The 20912-nt window shown below is 41.7% G+C and overlaps 2 protein-coding genes and 1 non-coding gene across 7 annotated transcripts in view; 1 reads left to right on the top strand and 2 right to left on the bottom strand.

Moving 5' to 3' along the window:
* ERN1 (endoplasmic reticulum to nucleus signaling 1) overlaps positions 1-10730 on the bottom strand; it is a 32345-nt gene extending 21615 nt beyond the window's left edge. The window contains exons 1-2 of one of the 2 annotated variants that reach the window (XM_030233797.2): positions 10572-10730; positions 1471-1582 (exon numbers count right to left, since the gene is read on the bottom strand). In XM_030233797.2, the coding sequence (XP_030089657.1) occupies positions 1471-1582; positions 10572-10637 (178 nt within the window). In that variant the 5' untranslated portion in view covers positions 10638-10730. Of the gene's footprint in view, positions 1-1470; positions 1583-10571 lie in introns of those variants that run through there. The other variant, XM_050981365.1, reaches the window with a different exon arrangement.
* Positions 10731-12779: 2049 nt separating this feature from the next.
* LOC115484677 (small nucleolar RNA SNORA76) lies at positions 12780-12909 on the top strand. The gene has a single exon (XR_003945384.1). It is a non-coding gene; the product is annotated as a small nucleolar RNA SNORA76 (small nucleolar RNA).
* An 836-nt stretch (positions 12910-13745) lies between these two features.
* TEX2 (testis expressed 2) overlaps positions 13746-20912 on the bottom strand; it is a 45362-nt gene continuing 38195 nt past the window's right edge. For all 4 annotated transcript variants that reach the window (XM_030233796.2, XM_018918924.3, XM_009094339.4 and 1 more), the window contains 4 exons: positions 19030-19152; positions 16923-17132; positions 16576-16696; positions 13746-15753 (listed from right to left, as the gene is read on the bottom strand). In XM_030233796.2, coding sequence (XP_030089656.1) covers positions 15631-15753; positions 16576-16696; positions 16923-17132; positions 19030-19152 — 577 coding nt within the window. In that variant the 3' untranslated portion in view covers positions 13746-15630. The remainder of the gene's footprint in view (positions 15754-16575; positions 16697-16922; positions 17133-19029; positions 19153-20912) is intronic.

Genomic DNA, 20912 nt, shown 5'->3' with positions numbered 1-20912 from the left:
CTGATACCTACCACTAATTCTTCTTTCATTGATCCCTGTGTGTGGCCCTATTACACAGAAATAAACTAAGGAGCAATAAGAGCTTTGCAAAAATCAAGTGAGTACAACTCATGTACCTAAGATGCAGAAGTTAGCAGCAGAGAGGACACAAGAAGTTCCATAAAACTAGATTATCCAGTCTGGCAGTTCTACAGAACCAACAAGAGTTTTGCAACAATTCTTTTTTAAACAAGGGAAGTTCCTTGAGCAACACACTCTGATCAAGATCATTTTTGTTACCAAAGTGTGTTCATTTCCTCTTCATAAAAGCTCTTGCCACTTACTAAGTGTGGCTGCAAAGCAATGCCAGTTGTGATAACCTTCTAGATTAGGACTAGGCAGGGTATGTTTGTGTCACTAGAATGACAAAGAGACCAGCAAGTTTTTCTTAGCCTACAGCTGCACTGTCAGGGAAACTGACAACCTGCTTTTAGGCAGGGCTGTTCAGGAAAAGGAGGGGTCTAAATTTAAACAGGAGAAGGTGGAAGACCAAGATCCTTCAAGAAAATACTTTGCTTAGCCCCTTCTACTCTAAGAGCTACAAAAGCCTTCTTTGCTCATTTAAAAAGTTAACTTTTTGTCTGATAGATCTGCTTTCAAACACAAATGGCTTCACAAAGAAGAACAACTGGCTGGCACCAGATAGGCACAATCCATTTCCCAGCCCTTCAGCTCACCTACTAAACTGACAGGTTTAAAAACAGAGGACAGAATGATGCAGTCACTGACTTCTTCCATTTGGCCCTCTAATTTATTTCCAGAAGTGAAGGCGCTACTATCACCACTGCCATACATAAACAGAGTCCCACTAAACAAAATTTGCTAATGTTGTTTACAAATACTAAATTTTTCATCAAGACAGAACTAGCTTTGCTCAGTAATTAAAATTACAAAATCACTTCCAGTCACTGAACAATGTTAAATTCCTTTACACAAGTGTAGTTCTTTTATTAAAAAAACCCAAAAAACTGTGTTCCTAAACATCTGTTATAGAAAAATCCCTGAGGTTTGCATTATATGCACTGCACCAGAGAATGCAGGGTATTCCAGAGACAGAATCAGGCAATCCCTCTGCCATCAGTTCCACAAGCTGACACATCTATTCTGTTCTGTGCTTGCTTATATTGCAGTCTTTCCCATAAAACATGACACCTACGAATTATACCACCACACCTTAAACATCCAGGGGAAAGAAACAAACAAAATACCCAAAAACCTAAAAAAAACCTCAAATAAACCTGGAAAATACCTACAAGTGAAATTATGAAGATGAACATGACTCTAGAAAAACTGTAGCTTAATTCTGGAACAAGAACAAAATTAAAGAAGAAAAGTAAGTATTTACCAGATCTTACAAGAGTTGGAATTGCCAATTAATTTGACTGTTATTTCTGCTATTGAATAGAGGCCATCAGAACACCTCCTGCTCACCTTCTTTCAAAGTCCACTTGATTGCTCCTGTCCTCTTGCTGACAGCATGCAAACTTCCATCCAGGGTTGAAACAAACAACAGTGTCTCTGGGACAGTTACTGAGCTGGTGTTCTGGAAAAGAAAAACCAGTATGATGAGTATCATTATTTACTACAGAGCTTACTCATAACTATCAGACAGTACTGAACAACTTTCTTGCCCCTTTGAATTCAGTCATTTTTTGTTTGGTTAATTTGCTGTTAACACTGCTGATGTTACTGTGCTAAGTTCCTCTAGAAACAGCTTTAACTCCACCTCCATTTTCAATTTGATATCAAATCTTCTTGCACTAGAATTAGGAGAGACCAGAGACAGGGCTGATCTAGGAAAGGACTGACTAAAAGACCATGCAGTAAGTTATGAAGAGTGAGGAAGTTCAGAGCAGCTTAGAAAAACCACATGTCAATGTCAAAGCCATTCTCCTCCCAGGTACACAGAACATACTCTGCCAAGTTCAGTCCTCCAGAAGTGAAGAGACATTGGCTGGGTGGAACCTGGATAAATACAACTGAACAATGACCAATAGACTGCTGTGGCTGAGACAGATGGAGCTGCAAGCACTGTTAGCTGCCTCTGAGCAAGGGCAAAATATTCAGGAGAGATGCAGTTGGCTTCTCCAGTTGGCTGGAGAAGATCCATGCTGGTAAATCTCTTAATTGTGGTTTTATACCTCATGTCTCCCAATACTGTCTTTCTGCAGTAGAGAGTAAATAACACTGTTAAGGAACATGACCTATAAGAATGAGCACATCCACAGTCATCTCTGAGAAAGCAGCTGGCTGCAGGGTTCAAACCTCCATTCCCCATTCCAATTCATTCTGCCCCTGGGGAGCAGTTTGGTGCCACTGTCCTTCCTCCAGCCCAAGCAGGTTTTGAGCCTGGCCCTTGCAGGAAAAGGAATTTTATTAAAAGGGTATCACAGAAACACCAAGGACTCAGAACTATGCAGTTATTGTGGGAACTAAGTCCAAGGTGTTCCATCACACAAAGCAGAACAAACATGTTAATTTAATGCCTGCTCTTCTCTTCCTGCCTAAAGATGATCCCAGACATCCTAAGATCGACCCATTTCTGTTTTCCAGGGCTCAAGTTTTCATTCAAGTAACTTTTCATTTGCAGGCTGTATCTGCATTGCTCATCTGCGTGACACCTGCCACGTTTCAAAGTTTCACAGTTAAATATAGTTCTTAGCCTACCACACAAAATGAAAATGTATTCATTTTTCATAATTAATGTCTTCAATGACTTATTGTAACTCATGTTAGAATTACTGCAAAGCAAAATACTTAATTGCCAAATAAAAAAACAAGGAATAACTTTCTTTGAACAGCTATACATTTTAGTGCAATCCAACTAAAGCATTATACTTTCAGGCAAAACAGAGAGCTAAAAGGATAATATAACACAGTGCTAACTAGCCAACAGTCAGGTTGCACCTATAAATATTGTACATGCTTCTTTGCAGTCATAATCAGGTGGAGCACACCATTGTAAAACACACAGTGCAGAAAAAAATGGAAGTACAAGTCAACAGTATACCAACCACAGATCAGAAACAATTGCTGGAAGGCCAGAAAATAAATGGGAGAAGTATCTTAATACATAAATTTAATACTCATTACAAGACATTGTTAAATTATGCAGGCTGCACAGCCATCTGCACTTAGATAAAATATTTACATCTGGGATTAAACTTTGCAGCATTTGTTCAAAAGGGACAGTGCATAACAGTTGCCCTATAAAAAAGCACCTCAAGATGTTACTGATCAGAACTGAACTCACAGTGCCTTTCAAGCCTAACAACCTGATTGAGTGGAAGAGCAGAGAAGCTCTCTTGTGAAATTAGGAGATCTCAGTTGTCACTATTATTACTTTTGTTAAACTGTTATGGCCACTGTATCAAAGTAATTAATCAAAATTTTGTCCCCTAGGTATTTCTGTACACAAAACTACACTTAGGATGGTGTAGCTGATTAATCATGATTAGTCCAGTCTTCCTTAAATCAGCATTTAACAAGCCAGAATCACTGATTCTGCAGTGAGGGGGGGAAGACAACCCACGCTCCACTATCACAACCCTTCAGGGCTGAAAACCGTCTGATTGTGAAGCTCAGTTTAGTAAACACAGTGAAACTCCACCTAGAGTGAAACAGCAAATTGAGCAAGAAAATACAACTGTTAAAGACAGGAAATTAAAACTATTCAAGTTCCTTTAAATTGCAGGTGGGAATTTGACACCCAGAATGTAATGACTAGTGTTGAAATTTAGTTGCAACTAAAATACAACATACAGCAAATCCACAACATTGTCTGCCTATACAGACTTATCATTGTTTTTCTAGGCTTCTTCTTATTCTCTGTACAACTCCTATCTTTTATCTTATCTTACAGAATCAGTATATTCTTCATAAACCATGTTCTCTTCCTGTCTTTTGATTAAGAAATAAATACATGTAACATTTTCACAAAACATTTGCCTGTAAAATAACCACCATGAGTATGGTTGGGTATCACATATCAGGAATACACAGTGTATAGAACATTATTTGTTGTAGATTGTAGATGTAACACTTTCATATTTAACATTTGACTATTTATTTATTGGGGCATCAAGGATACAGAAATTAAGGAATTAAATGTGAGCTCTGAAACTGTGATCAAAACATCAATAACCAGTATTATCTTCCAGATTGTTGGTGTTTTAGCAGGTTTCTAGCACTTGGGACCAAACAGAAAGTGCAAACATGCAAAGGGTTCCTCTGCACACTGTACTCGGAGCAGAAGAACATTTCTGTACTTCCCTCCAGTCACAAGTTGAACAACAAAGAAAGAAAACCATAGCTGAACAAGTGCTCCTGCAAGTTTCAGTGGCAAACCAAATGAACACCTGACTGTTGCCTGGGCAGCTCTAGATAGTTCTCAGAAAGTTCTCAGATATGACCAAGATCATGAACTCCCAACAGCTTTTTCTAAGCTTTTCAGTGTAGGACACTTGGTGTGGGAGAGGAGAAGCACCACTTCCAGCCACCATGCCATGGTGTCTGGCATGATTAACAGGGAGATGTGAACTTTCCTGGGGTGGGAAGGACTTGTGGCATTCACAGGTACCATGGGAACAGCATCCTGGAAGAGCCATTAGGTCTCTCCAGCCAGGGAACCCACCTGCTCTGGGCCCAGTTCTGCTCCCAGGGAGAGAAACCAGCACTGCAGCCCTGGGATGCCTGAGAGAAGGAGATCCTGCCACATGCATGCATCATTTCCCTGTAAAATACACAGCTCTTCTTTTTCTTCCTCAAACCCCTTCCCCCTGCCACCTCAGGTCTATGTTTAAGTTTCACTTCTTCTGAAGGCCTTTTTAAATTCAGCTATCAAAGTCACATTGATGTGGTCACTGCAACCCTGTGTGTTGAAGATAACATCTCCTTTGGGGGAAAGACTGAATATAGGGCAGATTTCATTAGTTCTTCCCTTACTTCTAAATTTGTATTTGAACACAGATGAAATACATAAAATGCCATTATTAAAATCATCCATTCACTCAATTTGCAAAGCACATGATATCATGCAGTTGACATTACCCAGCTCAGTAGCACACTGACCCTGGTGAAGCATTTGACCTACATTTAAAATAACCCCAATGACTCTGTAGATTTTGCTATGCAATATTGCTCATTTATTTTGTTCAGTATCTACATAGTCACTTAGAGAAGTCTAGGGAGTTAGTATAATAATATGGAAACAAGGCTTTATTCTTTCAAATTTTATCAAGCAATACATAGAAAATTGAACAGATTATTTAAGTAATTACTTGTGTTTCACCCAGACTGAGATATTAAAAATACCTTCTCTTGTTTTTATTTGTGACTTTTATCAGTGGCTAGAGACTGAAGTATCAAAGTTGCAAATATTGAATAGCTTTTACTTTGAACACAAAGCTTTGTAATTGATTGATTAATGGATTAATTAAAGCCTGGGATAAGCACTGCAATGAAAAACTACAAAAATTATAAAACATCTGTATGTACAAGACGCACTTGTTTTCATTTTTCTGTGAAGTATGTAAGAGCTTTCTCCACTACAAAAAGACATCATAATCTCAGTCCTGAGACAGACTCTATAATAACTGGTAACACAGATCCTGTCCTCCCTCCCTGCAAGGGTGAGGTCCCAACTGTTGTGATGCAAATTCTTAAGAGACTTTTATTTCATATTGCAATTCTATTTCTAGGAAGATACATCAACCGACTCCAAGAAAAATATGTCAGGACATGAAGTAACTAAACAAAAAAAAAACTTAATTTAGTGAACAAAGAAAATGAGATGGAAGGAAAACCTGGTTTGGTTCCTTCTTTCATATCATCTGAAATTGCAACATCTATTTTAACACCTACCCTCTTTGGAATTCAGTAAGAGCTTCTACTGCCTTGACAGTCTGTAGTCATAACAATCTTCCACATCACCAGCAATATCAGGTTAACAATTTACAATAATTTGAAATTACACAGGGACTGCTTTAGAATTAATTTTAATAATTCAGAAGACAAAATTTCAAGCTCTCATTGGATTAAAATTTGACAAAAGTTTTAAAGCTGACTGCTAATAATCTGTAACCTCCTAAAATTTGTGACTAAGCAGAAAACAGCATTTTTAAGCTAGAATAGAAATATACTATCTAATAGAAAAAGAAATTAACTTTACATATACTAGTTAAGTCTCCCATTAGAATCTTCTCCTCAGCCTAGATCGACCATATCTTTCAATAAAATCTTTTAGAAATCCAATTAACAAAATGACGCAAAACAATTCTGAAGGACCTGGCAGTCAAGTGAAGGTAAGTGAAAGCTGCAGAACAAGTTCTGGTGTGTGTGTGTGTGGTGCAGTTCAGTGTCAAGGGTGATAACATCTTCTTTCACCCCAATCACTCAGATTTTTCTAAGGGTTAGCAAAGCAATGCCTTAGTTTGTTTTATTGTGTTAGAAGAAAACAATAATTTTTTTCTAATAATAATTTAAAGAAATAATTCATCTGCTCAAAACCACCATCTTTGAAACAAAGGTCACCAGGAAGGTACAAATTGCACTGAGGTCAGTGGGAAAAGCAGATAGAAAACCAGGCCACTGAGTTCCTTGAGGTTACAGCTCTGCAACCAAGAAATGCATTTTGCTGTGGAGGTGATACCACAAGAGGTTCTTCAAATATGAATAAAGAACAGGAAAACATTTTCCAGTGACCCCGGATGGGTGACAGTGTGTGCTGATTTCAAGAACTGTTACTGATTTCATAGAGATAACTGTGTGCTCACTAGTAAATAAAACCGTGCCATGTCTTAGCAGGGAAATAATTTTCTTTTCTGAGTCTGAAGTAGGAATACATATGCACCAAACTTAATGTGTTGGGCTGATGGGTGATAAACGATGGATGGTTTGCTAACTATAACAGCCCTCTAATTTCTTTGTTAATGCCTGACTTACCAAACCAAAATGTTGACAAGATACAAATTATCACTCAAGGAAAAAAAAAAACTGATATTCCTCACTCCATACTTAGCCTCATAAACATCAGGCCGTGCATTCCCGTTTTATTCAAAAACTATTAAAAACCAACTTCAGCATTGACAGCACCAGACACTATCCTCGCAACAACAAAAGGCCTATACCATAACTGATGCTGCTGGAACCACAGCTGGTAAACCATTAAGGACGCAAAGCAAAATATTTTTAGACATTAGCACACACTGGAAGCACTTGGCATGTTCATCACAGATAGCCTGTGAATCATTACCCTGGTTTTGACAGCTATCTCATTACACTGCCAGGCTACAGGCTAAGACTCCCTGTGCATGATAAAACCAGACCATGAAGAAAGTCTTTGTAAAATTCAGTAAACTACTGGGGGGAGTTTTCCAGTATAACTAATAATGAAGTAAAGATATGAAAGAGAGTTGACAAAAATATGTTTTATCTTTTTAGAAAGTGAAATCAAATCTGCAGATCTTTTAAGCTTAAACTGAATCCTAACATGTCTTTGCTAAGCATTTCTCATCACGCCGTAACCCAGTTCAGTGAGTTCTCATTCATACACCCATTCATACACCCATCCCTCCATGCAATGGAAAAACTGAGCAGTACAGGAGATCCACTCCAACTGTTCCCTGCCTGGACTCACCTTGGAGTGGTCTCTCCACCAGGAACTTCCAGCTGAGCTTTCACTTTTGATTCTTGGTATAAAACCCAAATGTATTTCAATAGCCACAAGAACACCAACAACCCAAACAACAGCAGAGTTATAAACACATTAATTATACTCCAGGACAGAGTTGTCCATGATAATTTAGGTGTGCAAGACAAATTAATATTTCCCTCCCCCACAAAAAAAACCCTCTAAACCCTATTATACTATTTTTTTTTTTGAGCAACTAAGGAGATCTACAACTCAAAAAAAAGTATTGATTAACTCAGTGCTTGAATATGTCCTCTGTAAACCTTCTGCTGTCTCACATGGGTTTTCACACCTATCAGTTCTCTGGCCAAACACCTCATGCTGAGATAAAGAACACACCAGAAGAAACAACACCTGGCTGAGGCCAGGGTTTTTCCATGTCAGGTGCTGCCTCCACAGTGTAACCCAGCACTGAAACCCGTCCCACCGGCTGCAGGAGGGGACAGACCCATGTTCCAAATGCCTCTTTAATCCCAGAGAGGTTGGTGTTCTTCAGTTGCACAGGCTCCACAAACAAACATAGTTTGGAGTATCCCAGGGCTCATAAAAACAAGGGATTTTTCACTCTAAAGAGAGCTGTAAATCATTACTGTGTAATATTGATGGCAACTGTAATTTACTGACAACTCTACTGCATTTCTCATTGCTCTGAGATTTCACCTTTTTAATGTGCTCCCATCCATTGGAGGGCAGTTCCAAGAGCTATAAACTGTGTCACCCAAACAGCAAGAAACAGCATTTTCCTGTCTTTTAAGAACAGTTAGGAAAGGAAGATGAAAGGAAGACCTTGTATGAACTTATACAAACTAAAAAAAACAATATTAGAGATGGGATATTAGGTAACAAAGAGTACATTTATCAGCCAAAGAATTTACAAAACAGCAGATCACCACCACTACTCTTAAAGGAAATCTATTGAAAAAACAATCTGCAAAATCTTCAGGTAACCTCATGTTTTCAAGTTACCTCAACACTGAAATTGTATGACAGTCTTTCTCATGGGAATTCATTATTCAAGTGTCATGAATAGTTTTAAATAAGCCTCCACAGTTAAATGGGTTATTCACAGGTGAGATGACTGGGACTAAGTTCACAGGAATGAAAACTAATTCTGAAAAGCAACTGAACTACAGAATAGATTTCAACTTGGAAGTCATGGTGAGGATCTACAGCTTGCAGAGCAAAAAGACCAGGGTAAGAGCCAAGAAAAGGAACAGAAATGGAGAACTCAGACACTGATCTGAGGTGAGATGGCAGAGCAGGGAAACCAAGGGAAAAGGAAAATCTAGAGAAAAAAATAGGCTGAATTCTACCAGGACATGAGTCCAGTCTTTTGTGATTGTGCAAGTAAAATTATATAAAATTTAGCAATAATCTGTTGATTTCAAAAATATTTTAGGTATTTAAAAATATTTCTTAATGTTTTTATTCAGGACTGTTTTTAAAACTCAGTGAATTGCAAATCAGTATTTTCCTTGCAAAATCTGAAACCCAAACCTGTGAACACCATGAAAAGACCTCAGTCCAGCCTTACAGTCCAGTCTAAGACAAACACATTAGCACTCTACAGTAAAGATTGTAAAGTAATTTTTGTTGACAGCCTGCATTTAATTTTTTCCAGTCTCCTAATGAAGTAACAAGACTAGGTATGTTGCCAGCTTAACTGCTAATGTGTTTACTTTACTTCTAAAGAAGGGGAGTGGAGTTATATCGCAGGTGAAAAACAAAACCTTCAGCTTTGCTTAACCTGAACTAGAAACTGATATATTACAGCTGCTTTTTCAGGTAACAATGAACAATCCATCACAGAACATAACCTAAAGCTTTCTTGTGCTACACTTGACTGTAATCTGGCACTCTATAATCTGTGGAAACAGTGAATGCCAGATGGCCTTTTCATTGTCTCCTGAACTGGAGAACCTGCTAACAAGCACACCTTTCAGAAGTGATTTTTTGAAGTTAGCTATCCATCTCAGTACACACAGCTGACAGCACCCACTGTAAAGTACACTGTTTAAAATTATTACCTCTGTAAAAATAATCTGCTTAGCATTCCATCTGCTTTGCACCAGTTTCCCTATTCCATGGACTTTTATTGCCCCACCTATTGCAATACCTTATAACCAACCTGGTTATTTCTTAAGAGGTTTTGCAGGGCAGTGACTCGTGCACTTTGTCTTCCACCTTTGAATTTAAAACTGTGGGTTTGGATCCCAACCAACCACATGTACGTTAATGCACATTGCAGCATTTGCTCTTGAAACAGAATGATCAAAATGCCATGACAGTATAGAAGGTATGTAGGCAATCACGTGTATTTGGTTCTCAATACATGTCAATACAATGTGAGGGGTTTTTTCCGGAAAAAAAAACAAACCCCCATACTTATTAAGGGACAGAGCAGAGTTTCTAGCATGTCCCACTGGTTCCCGACCCATCTACATAGTTTCAGTTTACAAAAGTTTCTTTGTACTACTATTTAAAAAGTTTTTCTGTGCTACTTTTTCTAACTGTCTCGTGAGAAATGAACTGTATTTTCACACCGCAAGGATTATGATATACACGTCCAGGTTACATGCCAGGCGGGGCTCAGCTGCAGGTACGGGGCTGTTGGGCTGGGACAGGCTGTTGGGGCTGCAGCCCCTCGCCTGCGCACAGACGGGCACACAGCGTTGGCGACACTGGGCAGGAGGTGTGTTGGCTCTGCGGACACCGCCGGGCTGCAGGCACCGCCGGCAAGCCTTAGCTAAGCCCGGCGGGAGCCCCCCCAGCTCCCCTCCCGCGGCCCTCCCCGTACCCCGGCTGTCCCTGCCGTTCTCCGGCCCAGCGGGCCCGGGCTTACCGCGAGCCTCGGCGGGAGCAGCAGCAGCGCGGCCAGGCTGAGGAGGAGGCGGCGGAGCGACTCCATGGCGGCACCGCGGGGCCGCTCCCCCCGCACGGCGCTGCCTCCGGAGCGGCGCGTCCGGCGCTCCCCGCGGCGGGCGGGGCGGGCTCAGGGACCGCCCGGCCGGGACACGCACGTCACCCGCGGGCGGACGGGCCGAGCCGGGCACCGCGCTCAGGGACCGCCCGGGCAGCCGCCGGGCCGGGGCCCGGGAGCGGCCAGAGGCGTTCCGGGGCTTCGCGCTGCTGCCGGAGCCTCCCCGGTCGTGTGAGCCCCGACCGATCTGCCGCCCGCTCCGGCGCTCGCCTGGCAGCCCCATGGGGCTGCCCCCTGGCTACTGCTGCTTTGTTTTTCTAAAAAAATACCTAAATCCAGGCAGCACCAGTCAGTCGCCTCCCTCCCCCGGAACCATCCTGCCCGGAATAACTGGGTGGTCAGGCGTTGGAAGGGGCTGCCCAAGGGAAATGATGCAGTCACTGTCCCTAGAGGTGTTTGAGGCATCTGGATCTGCCACTGGGTGATATTTAATGGTTTGGGAGCCACAGTGGCGGTGCTGGGTAGACAGTTGGATTTGATGATCTTAAAGGTCTCTTCCAACCTTGATGACTCTGTGATTCTTGTTTTCTTACTGATTTTGTATTTTTAGAACAGATCATGCCAAATATATTCAGCATAGCTCCTGCCTTTGACAGACTTAGTTAACCCTGAGCCTTGCAAGGCCCTAAATAAATGCCAAAAAAAAGCCCCAACGTGCCCCTTTGGACAAAAACACTGTCCGGGCTTCTCTGAACAGATAAAAATAAACACAGAAAGTATTGAACCAGATGGAAGAAGCTTCAAACAGAAGAGAGCAAATTTAGAGTGCCTGGCAAAGGCCCAGTGTTCAGCCACCTATTTATATAACAAAGCCACTTTGTCCTTGTACATATTGTTTGTTTTTTAATGGTGATATCGCTAATGGAGCTGCAGGGCACATGGAGTTCTGGGCATGCCATATGCACACACGATCTCCCACAGTGAGCGTGCCTTCGGTGGTGGGCAGGAGATGCAATAATCACCTAGAATCACAAAATATCCTGCCCCGGAAGGGACGGAGGATCATCAAGTTCAACTCCTGCCCAGACACGCCTGCAATCCCAGTGCCTCAGAGCCTTGTCCAAATGATGACCTGACCTCTAAGTCTGAATACATAAAAATATGCTGGAGCTACAAACCACACCGTGATTGCAGTTCTCTGATGCATTTCTTTATGGGGCCTTTTAAGAATTTGTGCCATGTGAGAACAAGCAAACCCCTAAACACACTGTGTGTGCCATGGAAGCAGCACCCTGCTACATTAGAGGAGGAATTTATCAGTTGCTGTATAAATGCTGTAGCATGCCAGATCCAGGCTTGCGGTTTTGCACATTGGTGTCTCCCATGGCCTCACAGGAGATTAAAAAAACTCTAAAACCGGCTGAGGTAGGAGGGGAGCCGGGTGCCGGTGAGCACCCTCAGCTCCCACCTGTGCCCCTCAGGAGCCACCTCAGTAGCCGCTCTGCCAGGGCAGATCTGATCGGGGCCTCAGCTTTTATATTTTTAATACTGAGGCCGACTTCTTCATAGCAACAAAGCGCTAGAGCAACCTAGAAAGAGAAGAGTACTACTGTTCCTGAAAAGGCGAAAAGCAGCCTCACACGGTCAGGGGCAACACGAAACCTCGGCACTTCCAGAGACCACCCTCTTGACCTCTCTGTACCGCCCCGCCCGCTGCGCGCAACAGCAACCAGATCAGCACGTGACCCTGGACTCCAATTCTATTGGGCAAGATGAGGAGGGCGGGGCTAGCCTCTTTATAAAACAGAGCGCGGCGGAGTCCAGGCCTCTTTCGGCGGGTGCGATGAGGTGAGTGGGTTGGTATGGGCGCAGTGAAGCGGGCGGGTGGTAAGGCCGGGCCACGGTGATGTCTCTTGACACGTGTTAGACTGCTGACATACATGAAGCAAAACTACTGCTGAGCGCCCCGGCTGAATCCATCCTGCGGGGCGGCCGGGGTGTACCGCATCAATAACCTTTTCTTTATTCTCGGTGTTTTGCAGGGCCTGTACGTTGACCGGCGGCCGGAAGCGGCGGTAAATAAAGCTTGTGTCACCTATAGCGTGTCCGGCTGGTTCTTCCGCGCGTGCCGCACTGCCTTTGACCCGGCGGTGCCCGCCTGGCGCCGCCGGCCAAGCAGCGGTGCTACAGCGAAGCGCTTGTTCATAACTGGCGCTGCTCGGCCTGACCCGGGCGGTGCTTTTAAAAGCAAGTGACATTTGTTTGCGAGTGCGTGACACCCTGGCGGTGACACAGCGGTGGAGGGGGGCGCGGGGCCTGCGGATCTTGCTGCCCGGCCGGAGGGCGGGGCCGGGGCCGAAGCAGAACCGGGTTACTCATCGCGCTGCCGTGCGACTGAACCCGCCAAAGCGACGGCTGTAGCTTTCCTTTAGTAGTACAGGATTAAGTTGTAAAAAAGAACTTTAAAATAAGGAACAGAAGTCCTGGGATTACTGCCGAGCTGTTGCAGGAGTAGAGCAGCTGGGTGAACCAGCTTGGAGGCAGGAGAAATGCATCCAGGGCTGGGGGTCATAAATACACGTGGTGCAAAACACCATAAAAGAATGCTGTGGCTGAGCTGCAGCTTCTTAAGGGGATAGTATTTTGTTTTATACAGCATTTGCTGTCAGTACAAAATGTCTGTAACCACACAGGACTAGACATACAGGAATAGGGCAGAGTCTAGGCAGACTGTAAGGAGGGATTATTGAGCTCCCAGGGGCTCTTTAAGGTGGCAGATGTGGATGCATGTCAGCTCCGTAACTGCTGGTAATCCTTTCACAGTTTTACCAGGTATGCAAACATGTTCTTAAAGCATATTCCTCATGAATACTAGCTGCTGTGGTGAATTTAAGTTTCATGACAGTAAAATTAAATTTAGCTTTTTCTTTCAGAGCTCAGCACTGGTTAACCCTGAAACTGTCATGCCACAACCACCAGGTACATGTAGATAAAAGTCTGCAAAACAAAAGGCACACTCATATTAGGAAACTGCCTTTCTAGTGAAGTTGTTAAAACAACTTGTACTAGATAGCTGTAGAAATAAAATTTACTGAATTGTTTGACATGGGATAGATTTATTTAATAAAACAAAGCAAGCAGATTGTAGTTACCCACAGTTTATGAAGTGCAGTATGACAATCTTGTGTAATAAGTCTAAATCTGTTTACACATTAGTGCATCTAGTCCTTTGACTTAAGTTATTGCACATAGAAATTAACTCATATAAAAGACCTGCGTACAAGACATGCAGACTTCATGAAAGGCAAATAATGCCTACAAAATCAGCAACCCCAGAATATACACAGCCTGGAATGGTCAAGGAGGAGTTCAGGTAACAAATATAACTACTAATATTTCAATTAAAGGTAACCAAAATAGGTGTTCAAATATAGAATTAATTTTAAATATATTAAATGCTTTTGTTTCAGGCAAGGTGCTGTTTAAAAAACCTTCAATATAATAGTTTCATTTAGAGATGGTAAATCATCAAGTTATACATGGAAATTTTGATTTACATCAAATGTGACAACACAACATACAAAAAATTTCTTAAAAAATTACTTTGAAAAAAAAAAAAGAAAATCATGTTATAAAAGGAGAGCCAAAGCTCACCTTCTTTGTAAACTAAAACATTTTCTGACATCCATGAACAGTTGGCAACACTGAGTATCAGAAAAATAGTAAGTGTTAAGGAGTGGATATGTAGTGTTCAAACCTTGAATTTACTGCATACATTTAGCCTTGATTCATTACACCTGACAAATAAAAGGCAGTTCCCCCTTCCCCTTTAGTTTTGGCCACTAGTTAGCAGAAAGAGTCTTTAATCATGATCAGCTCAAACAACTGCAATGCTTGAATTCCTATGCCATAAAGTCCAAGAAACCAATGCATAGGGCTCAAAATCTGTCAGCCACAGCTGCTTCCACAAGCAGCAGGTGCTGTCGTGTCTGGGGCTGTAACTGAGGATCCGGGCCCCTGCCTCGGGTGTAAACGCAGTACAATGGAAAAGACTCACAGCAACAAACTCCTGTCAGAAAGAACTGGGTGTTTCATCACAGCAAGAGGCTCTATGCACAGATCACTACTGGAGATGTGCAGTGTTGACACTTGGTGTGTGTGCTCATGTCTCTATAAACATTCAGAATTAATCAGAAACCAAGGTGATTGTACCTCACTATAAGGCGGCTTGCTATGGTTTGGTCTCATGGCTTTACCAAATTTTTTTCCTCATTTACAAAAATCTGACAGTCCCACTTTCACTGATAGTTGTGTGTTTTATGGCTAATTGCTTACCAAAAAAAGCACGAGTTCTGTATGAAAAAAGTAATGTGTATACAGCACATTGAATTACAATATTACCTATACATCCAATTTACATTCTTTTATCCTGAAAGCATTTCATATTTCGATTGCTTGACACAAGCTATTGACTGCAGAAGTGAAAGAACATAAAACAGTTCATTCTACACCTCCAACTGCCTGAGAAAGAAAAATATTCTTCCAGTTTTATAAATTCATTCCTTATTTAGGATTTTTTCCATTTGGCACGCAGTTCCTTTGCTGCCAAACAACTTTTCAATGCTTTAATGCACATTAACATAGCATGAAAACAAGCTGAACAAAAGGTGCATCAACAAGCTCCTTGATCTGTTACATTTGAGTTCCTCCTCCCTCCCCACAAAGAACAGGTCACCTCAGCCTCCCAGTTAAAATCCTGATGGCAGCCAGTACAAAAATAAATCAACAGCTTAATGGAATGGAACTTCATGTAGCTGAAGTACACAGGAACAATAACCAGGCAAGTGAGCACACAGAACAGGGAAAGGCAGTCCTTGGGAGGGGGGAGAGTGGCACAAGTTAAGGACAAGAACTACAGCACAGTTTATAAAACCATGAGAGTAACTTTTATAATACTGTAAACTGCAAGAGTCTTCACATGTCATGGTTGATCAGAGGCCTCCGTGCTCAGATCTTGAGGAGGGCACGTGGAGGAGCGGGGATCCATGGCTGAGTGCATTAAAGGAATATAGACATCATCCATGTTTGGCATGACAAAGATTTTCTAGGAAAAAGATGCAATGAAATGAAGTTACATTACACATGTCACTTGAAACCTTAGTTTTCCAATTTTAGTTTAAAAAATGCAACACATTTACAGAGAAGAGGTTCTCAAGCTCAGCATTGTTTAAGTCACTGCAGTGCCCATTAATTGAAACCATTTTATTGTGTTACAGTTGTTAGTGAAACTCAGAAATATTCATTTCTCTGCGTATTTCATTCAATTAAAATGGCACTATAGGAAACATCACCAACTTTTCTTAATTCCTTTCTCAGCTCCTACCCATCCATTTACTTTCAAAATGCACTTTTAGTAAAATAATTGATTTTGAGTTCTGGTTGATTGTATAGGCTGAGGTCCAGAATCAAGCTGGTCATTATTCCTATTCTACATGTATTTGGAGGGGGTTTCTTCCTTTCTGCACTGTGGTCAACATGATTTTTAAAAAAATTACTTTAAAGGAAGCAGTAAGAGGAATTAGTGCCTTATCTGTTCTTAATTTTAGGCAACAGTTTGGCCCCATATCATTAAGAACATGGAGGATAATGTTCTTATTTGAGTACTACAAATTTTACCATGGTACCTATTTCAAAGAAATGTCATTTTCATCTCTAAAACAGATTTTCCACCCAGGTCTACACATGAGTCTTGAGACCATCCCAGCAGTCAGTTTCAGGTGAACATCAACATCCATCCCACTGGCTGGGAGCAGTGGAGGACGTGACTAGTTATAAATGAAATAGAGGACATGTGCAAACTAAACACCCCACCCCTTTACTTGACCAAAACTATCATCAGTGAAAGGAGAATGTTGAGGAAACACACCTGGAACTCTTGTTCCAGTTTCCTTGCTATCCAGTCTGTTACATGAACTAGAGTCACTTCTCTCTCACCAAGTTTTGGCCGCGCTTTTAGCTCCAGGTAGGGAGGCCTTCGGAAGCCGTACCTGGGGAGAGAACACAGAGCAGGATTTACTACAGACGCTCCAACAAAATAAGTACTTAAACCTGTAACAATTTGCTCATTGTAACAGTTCCTACCTTAGTTACAACTACTTTGCCCTGCTCCTTGCCCAGAAACCACTGGAGCCAGGCTTTACCTTTTTTCTTAGCTGCAACCCCTCATGTAGCACACCTGAAACATCGCCCAGCTCTGCTCTGAGCTCCACTTACCATATTCTGTCAGTGGGTGGAGGTGGAATGTTAATCACTAGTGTTCCTCTGCACTCCTGTACTTCAACTGTTAGCAGCAATGGAGTATTGGAGACCTCTTCTATTTTTTTCTTAATAAACTCAGTCTCTGTTGCTTTCTGAAAGTATTTTGACTTCGTAATTTTATCCACAATTCTCATGATTTTACTTGTCCGATGTCCTCCAACATACCTTTAGACAGAGAATAGAAAAAGAACATCAAGATAATTTTCTTAAACCTATTTGCTGAGACAGACATGGATTTTCTATTAAATCATTTAAGTTTTTTTGATACAAAAATTCTGAACAGATACATGGCCAAGCAGTTCATCCTAGGGCCTGCACCCAGCAGCTGTATTCTGTCAGCTACAGGTGTCTGGCAGAAACTCTGTTCAGCCTGAACACTCCTTCCCAGATGGCACTGAAAACACAACCATTTTTAAAACAAATGCAAATACACTTAGATCACTAATGCCAGCAAGATGGCATGAGAAGTGACAACTTGTCTACTACCATTCCAAAAAAACTGTAGCGACACTGATACATTAAGATGTGCACAAATCATCAGCATAGAAGTCCCAACCATTGTGTCTGATTATTTAACTGTGTGTGCTGAACAAAAATGTTTTAATTTTAAGGTACTGTAGCATTTACAAGTATAAGTATGCTGAAAAAGAAGAGGAAAACAGTTTTGGCAGTGGGTGGAATGATATTCCAAAAATGGTTAACTATGTCTGCAGAAAGTGGGCTTTTCCTGGCAATTGTGTCAGACAGCATTCCTGGCTTTTGAAACAGATGCTTTAAGGGTTGAATATGTTTTTTCTTACCCCTATCTCATGTTGGAAATACAGACTCCAAAAATAGCACATTTGGTATTTTCCACAGACTATATCATGTCTAATTGTGGCTCTTGGTGTTACATAGCAGAGATAACCTTCCTAAGGAAATGGCATTTTCCTATCCAGGGAAAAAATAAAATTATTCTTACACAAACTTTTACAGTTTTGTCCTTTAGCACAACATAAGACAAAAAACTGTTCAGTGAAATAAAAAAAAAGAGAAAATAAATTTTGACTTTGGGATTTTATACTAGCTGTATCTTTACCCAGATAAAGAAGTTATTCTCCCACCAGATTCTATAGGGGTAGCAATGCAGATTTTTAATTGGTGTAAGAAAATTTTTTCAGTATTTTACATTAAGATTCTTCATTCTCCCTCTTTGTCCTCTTGATAAAGAGTTTTTTATATGATCTATGGATTTCAAGAAGATATGAAATGCATCAATTGCAGTAATTCAAACAACTCCACACAATTTTCAGAAGTGTTCAGGAGTAAAATACTAAAATTCTCTGGAACGTTTTGAATAAGTCATGAGTCTGCTGGTATATTCACTGTAAAAATCACTTAGATATGTTCAGACATAGAAAACATTGTGAATGTCTCAGACATTCTGGGCTCAGACATTCAGCTTTCTCCTTGCATGGCATAATTGCAATCAGATGCAAAAAGCAAAAAATCAGAGCCACAGCCAAAACAAGATTGATGTGGCATCACTAATGTTGGGAAATTTTCTTTGAAACCCATGCAGAGCATCAGAGGGCAGTATTGCACAGCCCAGACACATTAAATCCTTAAGGAAAAAAAAAAAAAAAAAACTGAGCAGGAAAAACAGGCTTGAGTAACAGTTGTTTTCTGTTTTCTTAAAGAAAGGAAAATGGAACGCCAGCAATAAGGGGATCAGCAGGATAAGCACAGGGGTAATACTGCACAGAGAGGGTTTCAAGTTTTCACACAAAATCCTGTTCTTGGCTCTGCTACCAGGCAGGACACGCTGGGGAAGGTCCCCAGAGTTTCTCTGGCCTCCCAGCAATCCAGCAGAGGATGGATGGGAGGTGCCCAGGGCATCTGGGAGAAGTCCCTGCAGGGCTGGGCTGAACAGGGCTCCTCTGCTGCCCTCTGCCCTGGAAATGGCAGCTGGGGTGGCTCCACTGCTTGGACAGCCTCACACTCTGCCATCCTGGGGGACAAAGAGCATCACAGCACTGGCACCAGCTATCAGCTGTGGGGGAAGGATTAAAAAACAGCTCACCCTTCTCCTCCTGGGGTCACCTGCTTCTCTCCTGCCAGCTCAGGAGCATCATCTTCCTCCGAAGAGCCAGCGCTGGAGGATTCCTCATCGCTGTCTGCAAGACAATACGCCCTTGGCCTGAAACTGAAACAAGGCAATTTCCAGGTCAAATGTAATATCCTTAAATAGCTACTCATCCTGTACAGCTTTGGCTGACATTAGAGGTTTCTGAACTGTCCCCTCCCCTCTATTATAAATGCTATCTAAAAAGAACAAAACCAAAACCCCTCTGAAGCCAGTCTGGCAGAACCAGCTTTCAAAACAGAAATCTGTTTTCCCCAGTGGAACATAATCCTTCATGAAAGAGGCTGGCACGGGGGTGGCTATTCTACATACTCAAATCACATGTGGAGATTATTCAAAATACATTTGGAAGCATCTCTGTTGTTGCTCATGGTTTTTCATGAGTCGAGCAGAATTAGGATTGGACAAACCATTTCGTTTGAATGTCATGAGGAAAAAAGTGAAGTAATAAACAAGTGTTGCCCTTTGGGTACAAAATACAAACAGCAGTGACTAATTCCTAGACTTGAACTGTGGAAGATTTTATGTACACAGTCACAAGAAAAATTTCAAATCTTTTAAACGGATTTAAAGGAGAGAAGGATACAGTGGATACACTTCAGAATTAACAGATCTTTACTGAATGCAAGAGCTTGAAACAGTTACACAACACAGCCTTCAGAAGCATATGGCTCTAGCCCTAGGGACTATACCCAGGAATGTAATACTCTACAGCATGTTCAGAATACTCTTTATAGCTGTGTCTTTTTTCTTTGTGTGTGTGTGTGTTCTTGGAAATGTATTTGAAGCATTAATAACCTCAGACAGGGTATGGACTGAGGCCACTGCCTGTTATTCTGTACACAGAACAAACTGGTGGTTACTGCATTAAGTCCTAATGTAAAGGAACAGTTCAGGGGCAGCTCACAGTGCACAAGACTCCTTCCCCACTGGAGCAGGAATCCCAGGACCTGTCCACACTGAAGTGTTTCCTACCCAGGCTGTGGAATCACAATTGCAAACCTCTTCCTATCCAGAGCAGCATTTTGTACCTGCAGAGGAGTGAAGGAGCAAACCAAACTGAGCCACCTCCCTGAGGATGTGGGGGTGGTGGGTGCTGCCTGTCACTGGCCCAAATAGCAATGCTGGAGCTGTTCCTCACAGAAATTCACGTTTTTAGGTCAGATTCAAGCTGCACATTTTCCACCAGGGTGTGACCTCACTTCTCTTTCCTGTGCACTTTAGCATCCAGCTCAAATGCTCAGGGCATTCTCAGGTCTTTCAAAGGTGACACCCTCTTCCAAGGTGTTTTATTTCCTAGTTGAAGGGGTCCTCTGAAGTGCCTCACAAGCACCAACAGCTCAGACCCCAGGATTTCTTCGCAATAAACAAAGCAACAATAAATAAGCTTGAGTGAGATTTCAGGGGAGCTCTGTATACAATGGACCATTTATATGACAAAAACATTGGCAGAAAAAAAATCACTTTGGAGCTACTGTATTGTTCCTGTAAAGATTGCACAATATTTTATGAATTGCCATTTGTCAGTTTGTTTTTGTGGTTCAACAAAGCCAAAAGGACTGATGGGTGGAGAAGGTGCAGTAACTTTGGGTTAACCTGCCTGCTTTTGCTTCAACTCCTGCTTAGCAGCATCTGTCATGTATTACTCTTATAAAATTGGCAATTAAATAGTTTCTTATTCTTTCTGAAAGCAGCATTTTCCTGAGAGGACATGCAAGACAGCATTACCAGACTGTTTCAGCACACTTCACTTCTATTTCAAACAGCAAGTGCAACAGTGACCCATTTGTCTTGCTTTACACTGACAACAGCCACAGACA

This window comes from Serinus canaria, chromosome 18 (assembly GCF_022539315.1).
Source record: "Serinus canaria isolate serCan28SL12 chromosome 18, serCan2020, whole genome shotgun sequence".
NCBI classification, from domain to species: domain Eukaryota; kingdom Metazoa; phylum Chordata; class Aves; order Passeriformes; family Fringillidae; genus Serinus; species Serinus canaria.
Note: the sequence above shows the minus strand (reverse complement) of the source record. Positions and strands in the feature narration are given on the sequence as shown.